At 33.5% G+C, this 15,750-nt stretch overlaps 1 protein-coding gene across 3 annotated transcripts in view; it reads right to left on the reverse strand.

Moving 5' to 3' along the window:
* LOC108753115 (fructose-bisphosphate aldolase) overlaps positions 1-15,750 on the reverse strand; it is a 43,420-nt gene that overhangs the window by 18,581 nt on the left and 9,089 nt on the right. For 2 of the 3 annotated variants that reach the window (XM_018494455.1, XM_018494456.1), the window contains exons 2-5: positions 3,504-3,713; positions 2,873-3,316; positions 2,417-2,770; positions 1,906-2,041 (exon numbers count right to left, since the gene is read on the reverse strand). In XM_018494455.1, coding sequence (XP_018349957.1) covers positions 1,946-2,041; positions 2,417-2,770; positions 2,873-3,316; positions 3,504-3,710 — 1,101 coding nt within the window. In that variant the 5' untranslated portion in view covers positions 3,711-3,713 and the 3' untranslated portion in view covers positions 1,906-1,945. The remainder of the gene's footprint in view (positions 1-1,905; positions 2,042-2,416; positions 2,771-2,872; positions 3,317-3,503; positions 3,714-15,750) is intronic. The other variant, XM_018494457.1, reaches the window with a different exon arrangement.

A 15,750-nucleotide genomic window follows, 5' to 3' on the forward strand; every position in this document is an offset into this window, starting at 1 on the left:
CAAGCGATTAGTGTGAGAAGGAGCTCGCTGTCTCGTTCACTCTCGGCGCGTCGCAGGCGAGCACACGGACATGGTGCTTATTTGTGTGTTACAGCGCCGCACTATAAATGGTTGAACTTATAAGTGTGGAAAAGTGACGACGGATCCTCGTGTGCTTTTCCTGCCTAAGATTTGAGCACATTAGCTCTGACTGCAAGAGTGTCGCACGCTGCGCTAAATGCGGTCAAAATAGATATTCTAAATTGGAAGAATGCGCACGTCATCAGCTTCCCTCCTCCCCCCCCCCCGCTGTTGTAATTGCGGCCAAGAACACTTCCCATCCCAAACTTTATGTTGCGTGCCATTTTGTTATTATTTGTGAAAATTAATTGTGAAAATGTGACTTGTCTCGTACTTATCAAAGTCGTAATTATTGATGAAAACTAAAATTATCTTGGAATTTTATATATAAAAGTAATATTTTATTCATTTCAACTGCTGTCGGACTGTGTGTTTCTGCTCGAATATAGGCTCACTTTACGTGTCTTTTACGACCATTTACCCAATTATCAAGGTAGGAAAGGAGAGTTTTCATCAATTTTTGTAAGTGTTTTAAAGTGATCTCGTCATCCAAATTGTCTAATTTAAAAATGGCATGCAACATAAATTAACGTGTTATTTCTCGCTTCTGACGCTACGATTCTAACATAGCCGCTGCGACTAGGACCTCAGGAGCCTTAACACTAATTACTTTTTCTATACGCGTTCTGTCTCTTTCACAACATATCTTTGACCAGATATGTTACAACTACGTCCATTAGCATTATAGGTGTTCATAGTTTTTCAAAGGAGGAATTTCCGTACAACACAGACGTCAAGCATGCTAAATGGAGATGGATGACTCCACAGGAGCATCATAAAATTAGTTCTCGAATTCATAAAGAAAACTTTTTTTTTTATTTTTTTTTTTTTATTTCGTGTATCCTCTGAAATATGACGTTAATTAGTAATACTTATTTTCACACTAAAACTTCAGTTTAATGAAATTTTCTCCACCACTATTACACTACTTATCAAATATACTTATTACATTAATGACACTATATATAGTAGTATATTTTTATACGGATTTCGCTTGCTGGAAAGCACCGAATATATAGCATAAATTTGCAGCGCCTACTTTGGCTATATGAGTACTTATGGATTCATAAATGAAACTAGAAACATAATAGAAACAGGAAACAAAAAATAACGAGCCATCCAATCAGAGCTTTGGAGTATAATATCGAACTTATATCCCAAAGCTCTGATTGGACGGCTCATTATTCTCTGTTTCTATAGCCTATTGTGTTTCCAGCTTAAAAACCAATCGGTGAATAGGCTGCATTCCGAAATCCATTTAAAAAACGTATTGCAACCTATTAGTTGCTGATTGTATAGACATCTAGAAAAAATTCTTAAAGCTTTACACATAAAATACTTTCTATGTGAATTTATAAAAATTAGCTTCTGTTAAAGTTGTATTTTTAATACATATTTTATCGGATAATAAAAGAGAGTGAATAAGAAAGAATTAAATTTAGAAAAATATGTACGCACATATAAACAAAAGATGGAATAAATAACAGCCCAGTACAATTCTCATCAAATATTCTTAAATGGATACTTCAAATTTCATTTCGTATTTTTAAACAATTTTTATTTTGGTAAGTTATAATCGTTCAAAGTTTGGTATATTTTTCCCAAATTTTTAGTGTACTGCTTTTTTTGGGAATAAGTATATTTTTGTATAAAGAACAAAAGATGATTACTTAAAGATAAGAATCGATTTACGAAAAAACCAATACATACAACTCACACACACACGCGCGCGCACTCGCACATGTACGTGCATACATACGTACATATTGTTTACTATATACTTACTGCTACAAGAAACAGCCTGTACGGAAAATATAATTTCTTTTTAATAGGCGTGAGCTTTGATGTAGAGAGAGGTATCAGCGGCTTTGCTAGAAATGCTACCAGCGATGTATTTGCCTTGACAGGCTGCAGTGTTTGCCTAAACAAGCGCACATTACATAGCATGCAAAAGTATAATGCAGCTTTGCGTAGCTCCGAGTGCTCCTTGCGATTTAACATGACAATTACAGAATTAAAAAAATACTTTTCTAAAAGAAAAGCTAGTGAGTATACACAAAAAATAAGATAAAAGTATAAAAATAATTCTGAACACAAATGTTAAAATAGCAAATCATCACTTAGGAAAATAAAACAGAGGTCAAAGGCAGATAACTAATAAATGATTATGTATAAATGCAAAGGTAAATAAAGGTAAAACGAATAAAATAAGAATAGAGATGGAGCAAATTCAAGTTTACACATACAGTAAGAATAAATTAAATATCTATTAATTTCGTAGTACATTTTCACTTACCTTAGCTCTCTTAAGCAACTCCTCTTGTCCAGCAGCGACCTTGTCGGTCTTGCCTTGCCAAGCACGAAGTACGGAAGCTTGGAGAGCACGTCCATAACTGAAAGTTAATGCCCAAGGTTTCTTCGCCGGGTATTTATTAATGGCATCAAGATTGACTGATGCCTCTTCTTCAGATTGACCACCGCTGAGAAAAGTGATACCAGGTACTGCTGGTGGCACCGTACGTAACAGCGCTGTCACCGTAGCAGCACCGATTTCCTGAGGAGTCGCTCTCGTTGGATAGCTCTGACCTGGCGTCACCATGTTAGGCTTTAACAGCGTTCCTTCGAGGTATACGTGATGATCTGAGAGTGCCTAACAATAAATGCATTGGAGCGTATATTAATTATCTAATAATAAATTCAGGTAAAAGGCAAAATTCACAATCTTTTTTTATCTAACGGAAGATTAAGATACCTTGTAAACGGCTGCAAGAACCTCTTCTGTAACTTGTTGACAACGGGTGAGATCGTGATCACCGTCAGGAAGAATTTCAGGCTCTACGATAGGTACGATCCTGGCACTTTGACAGATTGAAGCATAACGAGCCAACACATTGGCATTCTCCATGATGGCGAGTTTGCTCGGAGTATCTTTCGTGATCTTCAATACGCATCGCCACTTAGCGAAGTGACATCCATCCTTCTTGTACTGGATACAACGCGTCTGGAGGTCGTCGAGACCCTGGGTCGTGCATTCGTTATTTGTGCCGAAGAGCGGAACGACACCCTTGTCGACTTTAATACCGGGAATGATGTTTCGTTGCTTCAGTAACTCGACGAACGGCGTACCGTCGTCAGCCTTTTGATAGAGAGTTTCGTGAAAGAGGATCACTCCAGAAATGTGCTGTCCGATGACATCCTGAAAAGAAACAACGTCAAATATATTATACGCATATATTTTCTATACTGCAATGAAATTATGACAGAAAAATATTGCAAATATTAAAGTTTTAATAAAAATAATTAATATTTTACACTATATAAATTAAATGTTTATGCAAGTTAATGTTTGTGCAAGTTCTCTATTAATCATTATCTAGACGTACTTTTGCTGTAGTGAAAAGTAGTTGTCTGTAAGCCCTGCGATTTTCCTCAGTATTTTCGACGTTGATGTCCTGAAGACGTTTGCCAATCGTTGTAGTCGACTCATCAGCAGCCAGGATACCTCTACCAGGTGTCACGATCTGCTGCGCAATCGTGCGTAATTCTTCTTTTAGCTCGAGTTCAAGTTTGTCATACTTTTCCGCAACCATTTTCTGCAATATGCGAAGAATACTTCATTATTCAATTATATAATTGTGTCGAGTTAAGCTTTCATAAAATTAGTAAAAATTATGAATCCTCGTAATATTGCAAACTGCATTCTAATCCAATTGAAGATTGAAATAAACCGAAAAATTAATTACTTGAATTGTTAACAATCGTAACCTCCTTTCTTCTCTATCCTAAAAGTAAATAAAATATACCTACTTATATAGATCATTTGAATTACTAACTCTCATCAATTTACCAAAAAGAATTTGATTACTCGGCGATCCGTAACGCATAACTTTAATGATTTCCTTGTTCTAATTAATACGATGCATTAGAGACATCAACTACTTGTAATATTGTAAAAATTGAAAGAGATTATATCATGTAATAAAACTAAGCGATGATAATTTCTTAGAGCATTGAATTCTCATTGTCAGTATCAAATGTATTGATCACAAACTATCTCTATAGCTCAAGACTTTTACTTTTCTCGAGGACTCGGGACTAGTATTGTCATCTGTCCTTTTTTCTCTGAGCATCTAGAGAAAAAAGAATATCCGAAAGAGTTTTCCAAAGACGTCTAGGATAATTATGAGTGTCCGGGGTTTTAAGGAATCATTTAAATTTAAACGTTATTCTGCATTAATCCTGATTTATAGTAGGTGTAGTAATTCTTAAACTGTAAAGAACTGACCAATCATAGTTGAATATGAGGAGAATAATCGACTACATATATAATTGGGGTCAATTTCTTACATTAAATTAATATTACTATTGAACAATTAGATATGAAATAATTATTCGTTTAATGTTTTGATCAATTTTACTAACCGACACGTATTTTTATATACGTCCAGGGTTTCAAGTAAAATGTCCAGGATTTTGGCCTGTAAGTTCTAGTTTTAAAAATTTTGATATGACAATTCTACTCGGGATGATCAAAGCGACAGCTCGACTATAGCGTCACCGAACGTAAACAAGAACGCATCTCGATGTTATTGTTGGGCACATGCATGTGCGCGTATGTACATACGTGAAAGAATGAAAAAAATAACGGTGATAGTAATAAACGCGATGCACATTCACGCTGCAATCATAAAAGATGATCGTTGTATTATGATGCTATCGTAATAATTATACATATGGTGACCATATTTTTTTAAAGTAAATAAAGGACAAATCTGAAAATTTTAGAGCTTTGTTCTTACATGTTTTCAAAGTTTGTGTCAAGAATTTGCGCATCATAAAATTTTATTACATAATATAACCAAATTAAAATAATGTACAGTTTTCTGATAGTTTTGAAATTGATTTGATTGTATTGAAACAAACCCCTGATTTGAAATAATAAAAAGTTCGAAATAATAAACAATGAAAACAACTCTAGTTTGAATAAATTTAATTTAAAAAATTAAGAAATATAATTAACAAAAATATATTGTATTTATATATATATGAAACTGTAAAATATTTTTCGTAAAAATTTGCTCATTAATATAATATTATAGACATTGAAAGACTAGTTAGAAAAAATTTTTCCGTAGAGTCAAAATAAAGGACAGTAAAGGACAATATTGGAAAACATTTAACAGATTGAAGGACTCTTCCTATATAAAATAAATAACAATAAATAAAGGGCAAAATAAAAACACATTTTTTAAAGTATCACATAATTAAAAGGAATAAATTATAAATAGAGAAAAGTAAAATTGAAAAAATATAATAAAATAAAAACTCAGTTTAAATACAAATAAATTATAAGTTTGGAAGTAAAATATTGGAAAATAAAAGACAAAATTGAATTTTGAAAAAACAAATAAATCTGAAAGACAGTTATCTAAAAGGATTGTCCTTTACAATAAAGGACGTGCGATCATCGTAATTACATAAGTCACAATTGATGAACTTATATCATTCGTCGATATTTCGCACCACCAACGAGAAACACTACTATAATAGTAAGACGGCGGGCAATCTTTAATAATTATTGACCGTTATTAGAAAAAAAGAAAAAGAAGAGGGGGGAGAGAGGGAGAGAGAGAGAGAAAGAGAGAGAGAGACAAATTCAATAAATCGGAAATAAGAAAACGAAAGAAAGCGCGCATCGTTGACTATTGACACAGTGCACCGAGGCATAATAGGAAACGATAGTTCCCCCCGCACGGCTCAATATGTCCCTCGACTACATCTTGTCATTACGTAGCATTATTTAACGAATAAATTCACGTGCGACCTCACACGGCCGCGACTGACTGCCGCGAATCATCCGTTCGATATCCTCGATGCATCCCCGCCAATGCTAGCGCAGATATAGAGTGAGTGCACCTCGCTAGGATACTGGCTGCAGTGCAGTACTGTGATCACAAGAGCAGGGAAACGAAGAGAGATAGGATTGCAAGCGAGAATATTTAAGAGTTGACCATTATATGTATGTATTCCATATCGTCGTACATACTGGCAGAGAAGAGAGAATGAGCTAGCCGTAATACAGCTTAAGTAGTGTCCGGCGAAAGAGACGTACGTGTCCGTGGAAAGAGGCGGAAATGCGATAAATTTCCTAGATATTACCGTGTCGGTTAATGAAAATCATTGTTATTTAGATTGGTACCGTAAGCCAACGTTTTCAGGTAGATTCCTGAACTTTCATTCGAATCATCCTTTGACACAAAAAAAAGGTACCATTTTCTCGTTAGTCGACAGAGCATTTTTACTATCTGACAATAGATTTCACACTAAAAATTTGACTTTTATTATCAATATCTTACTCTTAAATGACTACCCACTCGACTTTATTTTTGACACTATGAACCAAAGAATAAAAAATTTAATTTAAAAAATTCACAACGTACATAACGTCACAACCGATAATGATGTTATGAAAGAATCTACCTCGTGGCTTACGGTCCCCTTCATTCCGTCTCACACGGAAAAATTTAGAACATTGCGCAAAAATAAAGGCGACATCAGAATAGCTTTCCACAGCCCTAATAAGATGAACAAGTACATCAGAGTCCAAAAGGACACTTGTCCTCGTACATCAAAAAGTAATGTTGTCTACAAAATTCTATGCAATGATTGCGACGCATCTTACGTCGGGCAGACGGGCAGAAAACTAAAGACTAGAATTGCGGAACACCGTAACCATATTCGATACAAAACGTCTACCCGCTTATATCCGTTATCACCGAGCATAGACTTCTTCACAATCATGATTTTCAATGGGACGATGTTCAAATCCTGGATGAAGAACCTTCTTACAGAAAGCGGCTAATCTCTGAAATGTTACATATCAAAAAACAAAAAAATAGTCTGAATCTACAAACTGACACCGAAAGTCTCCACAAAGCGTATATACCGATCATAAACAAAGTATGACTTTCGATTTTGTCGGCCCGTCTCCTCTCCTCTCTCAGTGCGTTGTGTTCCGTTTAAGCGAGCGGTCACGTCGTGAGCGACGCCGACATGTCCGGCTCTGGCATGTGCAATATTGCCGGAGTGTTACGGCTTACACATGGTTCACCTTTGCATGAGCGGGGGATCATTTTGATTTGTTCGGGTTTGTTGGTGAGTTTGTAATTTTATCATGATAACGGCGTTTTTAATTGTCAAGGTCTGTTTTTTCTTATAAATTATTTTTCGGTCTTGTCTAGCGATCTGGCTTGGACAATGGACACCTTGATTGCTCAATCGTATTTTTGAGATCCATCGGAATTTCACTTCTTTACGCTTAATGTTAATTGCGACATGAATTGTTTTTTACTTATTTTTTACTTATCGTCTAATTTTTTTTCGCGCTTTATATCTGAAGAGGGCTCAATCTCGTAGCCGAAACTTGTTATATATATTTTTATACATATTTATACATTTACACATTTATATGCGCCGTTCCGTATTTGTGCATGTATCGTCGCCTAATAATTTCAACTAATTAAATGTTTTTTTAATCTACTGACTCTTCTTTCGCCGTTTATTTGATTGTTTATTTACGTTTATAAAGTTATAGTTTATATAAGTGCATAAAAAAAATTTCTTGCGGAGAAAACATTCTTGCGATAGACCGCGCAATTAAATGCAACATCTGCAATTTTTTTCGAATCAGAGTATAAGTATTAAGTGTAGTAAAAAGAAATCTATTATTTTTCCAATAGATGGCTTTAGTAATCTGTATCTCGCGTTGTATAAGTGCGATCGGGTTATGCCAAATGGCGTTAGAAAGATAAGATTTCGTACTAAAAAAACTTCTCAGACAGTTTTGTGATTGCTTGAGTCAGTATTGTTTGAGCGCGTGTCAAAGATGGACACCAACAAAGAGAAAATTACGCCATATTTTACAGTTTTTCTTCGATAAAGGCGAAAACGCAAGCCAGGCGGCTGAAAATGTGAATAGTGTTTATGGTCCTGATACTGTAACAGTCAATATCGCGCAATTTTGGTTTCGTCGATTCCGTTCCGGTAATTTTGATGTCAAAGATGCACCACGCTCTGGAAGGCCAATTGTCGAAAATGTCGATAAAATAATGGAAATCGTCGAGTCCGACCGTCATGTAAGCACTGTTTCGATTGCCCAGGAGCTAAACATTGCACAAAAAACCGTTTGGAACCATTTAAATAAGGCTGGATACAAAAAGAAGCTCGATGTATGGGTGCCACACGAGTTAACGCAAAAAAACCTCATGGACCGAATTTCCATCTGCGAATCGCTGCTGAATCGCAACAAAATCGACCCATTTCTGAAGCGAATGGTTACTGGTGATGAAAAGTGGGTCACTTACGACAACGTCAAGCGAAAACGGTCGTGGTCGAATCGCGATGAGCCGGCGCAAACGGTGGCCAAGCCAGGATTGACGATCAGGAAGGTTTTGCTGTGTGTTTGGTGGGATTGGCAGGGAATCATCTACTATGAGCTGCTCCCCTACGGCCAAACTCTTAATTCGGACCTGTACTGTCAACAATTGGACCGTCTGAAAGAAGCAATCGCCCAGAAGCGGCCAGCTTTGGCCAATAGGAGAGGAATTGTGTTCCATCAAGACAACGCCAGGCCACACACATCGATAGTGACTCGCCAGAAGCTCCGGGAGCTTGGTTGGGAGGTTCTTATGCATCCACCTTATAGTTCGGACCTGACACCAAGTGATTACCATCTGTTCCTGTCTATGGCGAATGATTTTGCTGGTGAAAAATTCGCCTCAAGAGAAGCTTATGAAAATCGACTGTCCCAGTTTTTTGCCAATAGGGACGAGGGTTTCTATGAGAGAGGCATAATGAAATTACCTTCAAAATGGCAACAAGTTATCGAACAAAACGGTGCATATTTGACCTAAATCGGATCATTCTAACTATGCTAAATAAAGCCTTCAATTTAATGCAAAAATAATAGATTTCTTTTTACTACACCTTATATAAGATGATGCAATTTATTCCAAATAAAATTAAAATTAAATAATCGTACGTGTTATTTTTTCTTTTGTTATTTCTACCATCTCGACAGAAATAATCGCAAGTTTAAAAAATCATAATGTTCGTAAATATTCACTTGAATATTTTTGGCATAATATAAAAATAAAATTTAAAGATTTTGTTCTTATACCGGATGTATACCAAAATAAAGCGTCACAAATTTTTATCTCGGAAACACGGCATTATTGAGAAAAATTATTCAGACAAAAGCTATAGGGTTCAAAAAGATCTATTTACTGATCTTATCAGTTTGACTTTGAATAGCGTCGCCAAGGTCAGGTCAAAGTCACATCGATTTTTTTTTAATGGAATATTCTACTTTTACTTCCAGAATTTAATAGCCGATGTCGAGAGCTTTTCAAAACACTATAATAAAGTTATTTTTTATCGAGTACTTTTCGAATTATGATGCTTAAAGGTTACAGTACCACCGGCATTAGCATTATCCAAGATATTCGACTGATGGCTAAAACCTCTTGAAAATTGTTCAGAATAATCATGTCCTGGATAATATTGTTCAAGATCAAGGCCATTGAAGATTATTCCTCTTATTTTCATTTTTGCAGTAAAAATTCATTTTTACGTAAAAATGAAAATAAGAGACACAACCTTCAATGACTTTGATTTTGACAAATAATCCAAGACATCATTCTGAATGATCCTGGATCAGGACATCATTCTCAATGATCCTGGATCAGGACATCATTCTCAATGATTCTGAACAACATTCAAGAGGTTTTAGCCGTCGATCGATTGACACTTTAGGTAATACTAATGCCGACGGTAATAAAATCTTCAAACATTATAACTGAAAAAATATTTAATGAAAAAATATTTTCTTATAGCATTTTGGAAAGCTCTCGACGACAGCTATTAGATTCTGGAAACAAAAGTAGGGTGTTCCATTTAAAAAATTCGATGTGACTTTGACCTTGGCGACACTACCCAAATGAAACTGATAAAATTAGTAATAAGACCTTTTTGAATCCTACAACTTCTGTCTGAACAATTTTTCTCAATACCGTATTTCCAAAATAAAAATTTGTAACGTTTTATTTTGAACACTCGGTATTAAAGTAAAAAGATTGTATATAAATGATCGGTTCAAGTAGAGAACAATTAAATTTAAAAAAAGTAAAATTTATCTTTTGAAAAGGCTAAAACTATAGAGTAAGTTAAATTCTTGATAATTTTTTGAAAAGTCCCGATAAAAAACATCTATTTTTATTTTTATTGTACAATAGTAACAAACTGTTCAAAATAATTTGCAGATTTAGATTGCAGCGTTTAAGGGGATCCTAAAGACGATTAGTCATATCGCACTTACATACAAACGATTTACGTGTCAATGACATATCACTTCATCAATATTTCATTTACGTACGCCATACGTACATATAAATTTATAACAATTGCGTTTTAATTTGACGTCTAACAAGGAGATGGCACGAATTGCGAAATACGAATTGGAATGCCGTATACCATTCGAAAGGTAGGGTCGAGAGTAAAATAAAATGTGTAAAAGGATTTGAGTGAATGGGCCCTTGTTTAAGAGATATTTGCGTGAAGTTGAACAATCGGCCTGCTGCACGGTAAGTACTGTGAATAAGTAGGGATAAAGCAAGAAACGCGGTGGATGAGAGGCCTAAGATGTGCGCGTACTACTTTTACATCTGACGAAGAGAGTTCGAGACCACGCAATTTTTTAAAAATGAAAATTAATATAAAAACATTGGAAACACAAATGAGTCGTATATCATCAACATTTTATAAAATAATATTTCGTTTTATTTATTTTTTTTATTCGTTATTATCATTATTATAAAATTCAGACATTGCCGTACAATGTTGTGAGTGAAAATTAATGTAAAAGCATTGAAAACATAAATGAGCCGCACACTATGAACATTAAACAATAATTGTTATAATGTTATACAAATTACATTTTAGGTTATGTAAATTTGGGAAATATAATTGATTAACATTATAAAAAATTACATTAAAAAATAACGTTATAAAAAATAATGTTTAACGTTATAAAAAATAAAACGAAATATTTTATAAATGTAAAACAAAATATTTTATAAAATGTTCGTGATGTAGAACGCATTTATGTTTCCAATGTTTTTATATTAATTTTCATTTAAAAAAATAATTGATACTACATGATCTTGAATTCTTTTCATCGGATGTAAAAGTAATACGTGCGCGCCTTAAGCGTGATTTAGACGGGGCAACTTTTATTCGCTAGAAGCCGCGTCTAGTGACGTCAATAATTCGCCAGTGAATTCTCTCAACTCTGCTGCTATTCGCTTGAAGCAAGCTTCTTAATTTGTCCGCAAATTCGCTGATAAAAGCTTCTTGTACACGCTTGGTCTTTATTCGCTTTGACTAAAATTTTGGAATCGCAGCTTTAAATGACCGCTAGTGATTGAGCGAATAATTGGTCACAAAGCACAACAGCGGCTCGAAGTATGTCATTCGATGACATGATTATTCTCTGATGCTTATTATTCTTCTGAGTGGCCGAGACGTTCCGGAAAAATTCGTCTTTTCACGCTGACTTAAAAATTCACTCTGGAAGAGCAGCAAGAAGCTAGCGACAAGATAGCGACAAGCTAGCGACAAGCGTCGAAAACGGTACTCGTCGCGACTATGTACGCTATAAGAACAAACCGCGTCTAGAAGAAGTTTTTAATAGTGAATTCGCTATGACGTCACTAGACGCGGCTTCTAGCGAATAAAAGTCGCCCCGTAAATCACACTTTATTCCTTGGCCACCGCGTTTCTTGTTTTACCCCTACTTATTCACCGTACTTACCGTGCAGCAGACCCTATTGCCCAACTTCACACAAATATCTCTTAAACAAGAACCCATTCTCAACTCAAACCCTTTTACACTTTTTACACTCTCGACCCAGCCTTTCGAATGGTATACGGCACATTCCAATTCGTAGTTCGCAATTCGTACCATTTCTTTGTAAATCCAATTTTAAAAACTCCACAGTTTCTTTATACAAACTACTAATCTGTGGACTATTATTTCGTAAGTAGATTGCACAGTTTTTATATGAAGCAAATGTTGTCACGACATGACAGTTCTGGAACACCATATCTTGGACTAAAAAATAATAAAGGTCAATTTTGAAATTTTTTGTCAGCACAGACTCCACCTCACAAACATATATATAATATAACTTTACTTTACATGAATAATATAATACTTTATATAAATAATCGGTTTATGAAACTATTACATTATTTCGTTATTTATATATTATAAAGAACAGCAATATAACAGCATTCGTTTCATATTATATAACAATTGTTTCGTTGATATTATATTAATGCTATATAATTTAAATTATGATCTAACGTCATGATCTCTATCGCAAAGCTCTGTGGCAGTTGAGCTTCGAGTTGTCGAGCACGATAAAGCGCGACACGCTTGACAATTTGTTATTACTTGTTCTATAGAAGAATATTACTAGTCAATTCAATCGCTTGCATTATAACTTATATCAATGCATACTAAAAGCTGTTTCATTATTAGGAATTAATGAAGTTAAATGTAAAAGTGGTAACTGTTGAGTTTAGTCTCCACACCTCCGTTGATAACATTTATTTGACGTGTTTTTGCACAAAATAAATGAATTTGGCAAATCAAGTATCGCTCTGCTCCGTGATGGATCGAGATATTAATCGTTAAAATAACAACTATTCAAGTTAAGAAATCACATCGATGGCATAGAGGTAGACATGACATAAGAATATGTAAGTGAGGCTATAATATAAATATTACGTGCTTCAATATTACATAAATTCTTTGTTTTAAAAATAAATTCTCTTTAAAATACAAATGCTGCTTTAAAAATACAAATTTTCTGTTTTAAAAACACAAAATCTGTTCTAAAAATCCTGGTAGCAAAGCCTGCGGAAACAAATTTTGAGCAGGGCTTGCTACCAATTTTTGAGTGCAGAAAATAAATTGTAGTATTATTTGACATGGTCAGCAAATTGCTATCAGAAATATGAAAAGCTGCTGGACATGCTTTGCCAGCAGATTGGTAGTAGAAACTGAATAAAATCCTGCATAATTTAACGGTAGATTGAGAGCAAAATTACTTAAATCAAGCAAACTGGTCGATTTCTGCCAATCTGATGGCATAGTCAGTTTGTCAACAGATTTTGTTGACATATCCATAGCCAAATGCAAACACAGATATAATTTTGTAGTCAAAATCTGATCGAGTTTGGTGCCAATTTGACTTCAAATTGCTAACATTTTACTATCAGGGAACATATTATATATAATATAAATTCTTGTCTATGTAATTTTTGTTTTTACAGCAGAGAATTTATTTTGATTAAGTATTTGTCTGCTTTAAAAACACAAATTCTCTGTTTTAAAAATAAATTTTTGCACTGTAAAAACAAAAAAAATTATATAAAAAATAATTTGTTTTTAAAGTAAAAAATTTATATTTTTAAGAGAACTTGTGTTTTTAAAACAGAATTTGTTTTTAAAGTTGAGAATTTTTATTTATAACACAGAGAATTTGTGTAATCCTCATCGATGTGATAGATTTCCTAACTTAAATATCTGTCAAATTCAACAATTAATACCTCGATTCGTGGGATAACACGTTTTTCTGCCAAATTCGTTTATTTCGTACAAAAACGCGTCGAATAATTTTATCAACGTCGGAAGTGAGGACTCAATAAAACTCAATAATTACTATAAAAGTATACGAATGTAACCACAATAATGTACCATAAAATATATGAATATTACGATTAAATACTCTGAATACTCAATAATGAAATTTATAAATATATTTGTTGTTATAAATATATTTATGTGCAAACTATGAAGTTTATAAATAAATGAATTAAAATTAATTATAACATATGTCATATAACACTTTTATACCCACGCAAAACAATTTTCAGGGAATGTATTTTGCATATACTAATCCCAGAAAAGATCTTTGAATTAATTTTAAGCGAAAGCAAACTGTTCTTTAGAATTAATTCCAAGATCTATCTGGGAATAGTATGTTCAAAAGCATTAAATTAAGTTATTAATTAATTTAAATAGGATAATATATAGCAATACACAGTCACGTTCTAATTTTATAACAATAACAACAAATAATAATAGCAAATTATAAAAATGTTATATGACTATTATATAACATATTAAGTTACATATTATATTTATATTATGTAACTGCAATGAGTCGTGAGTGGGAAATTACAATGTAAATTTACTAATGTGGACGTAGAATGTTGTGAATACGTTATATTATCTATTATATTCCGTTATATGGAAGCAATATAATAGTTATATATTTGTGTTTGCTGGAATTAATGCGTATATTTTAATCCTGAAAAGTTTGAAATCAGCAAGAGAAGAAAAAAGTAATTGTTATATATAAAATTATATGTTTTAATTAGTAATACAGAATTTTAGAATTCCCTTAACAATTATTTTATATTATGTAAATATGGTATAACTTATGCAGAATATCAAGTCACGGTAACATCAAAATGATATTGAAATGATGTTAAAATAAATCATATTTTGATATTTTAATGATCGTAGGCGCCGACTATGGAAAGGGGGGGGATAAGGCAGACCACTTTTTGTCTCATCAATAAAATTATTAGGGGGCAATGTCCCAATGCAATATTATATAAAAAGATATTACGATATATCACAGTATAATATTGTAACACTTTTGTTAAGATATTAGGTTAAGTAAAAAGTCATCGCGTTTTTTTAAGACATCTATCAGTAAAAACCGCAATTACTTTCTTACCAACAATATAAATATATCTTGATAGAGTAAAGTTTCAGCTTTAAAAATCTCTTTTTTAAATTATACGATACGACAATTTTTAATGGAGTTATGAGCAATTAAAGTCAAAATAATTCTTTTATTTAATCCGCGATAACTCAGTAATCAAAAGTCGTAGGAATATTAAAAAAAAACGATTTTGTAGGGAAAGTATCAAGCTTTCACGATAGGTAATCGAAAATTTTCTCAAATTCGTTTTGGACACGTTACAAATCCACAAAGTGAGAAGAAAATTTTTCGTCTTTTTCAGCTCGTAGTTTTTGGTATGTAAAAATTATCAAACTCATATAAACTTAAAAAATGTGATAAGCTTTTAAAAGTAGAGATTTCAAGCTTTAAAACCCTTTTTTTTAATTTGAATTTCATTCATTATTGACGAAGATATTGTATATACAACTTTGAGCTAAAAAATACGCGATGACTTTTTACTCAACCTAATATTACAATGATATATCAATCTACAATATTACTACAATGTCGTCCAAATATCGCAGTGTAATATGTCGCAATGCAATATTACTGCAATATACCATCCAAATATTACAATATAATACGAGGGTCGTTTGAAAAGTCCGTGCAAAGTCAGAGACATGACACTACTGGCGCGTATCAAGGTTAGATTTAGTTAGTAGCATCTCGTGGAGGAACACACACCAAGTTACAGCCAGATCGGTCTATTTGTTTGTGTTTGGCATTCATTTGAATCGAGGAAGTCGAG

This window comes from Trachymyrmex septentrionalis, unplaced genomic scaffold, assembly GCF_001594115.1.
Source record: "Trachymyrmex septentrionalis isolate Tsep2-gDNA-1 unplaced genomic scaffold, Tsep1.0 scaffold65, whole genome shotgun sequence".
Classification (NCBI taxonomy): domain Eukaryota; kingdom Metazoa; phylum Arthropoda; class Insecta; order Hymenoptera; family Formicidae; genus Trachymyrmex; species Trachymyrmex septentrionalis.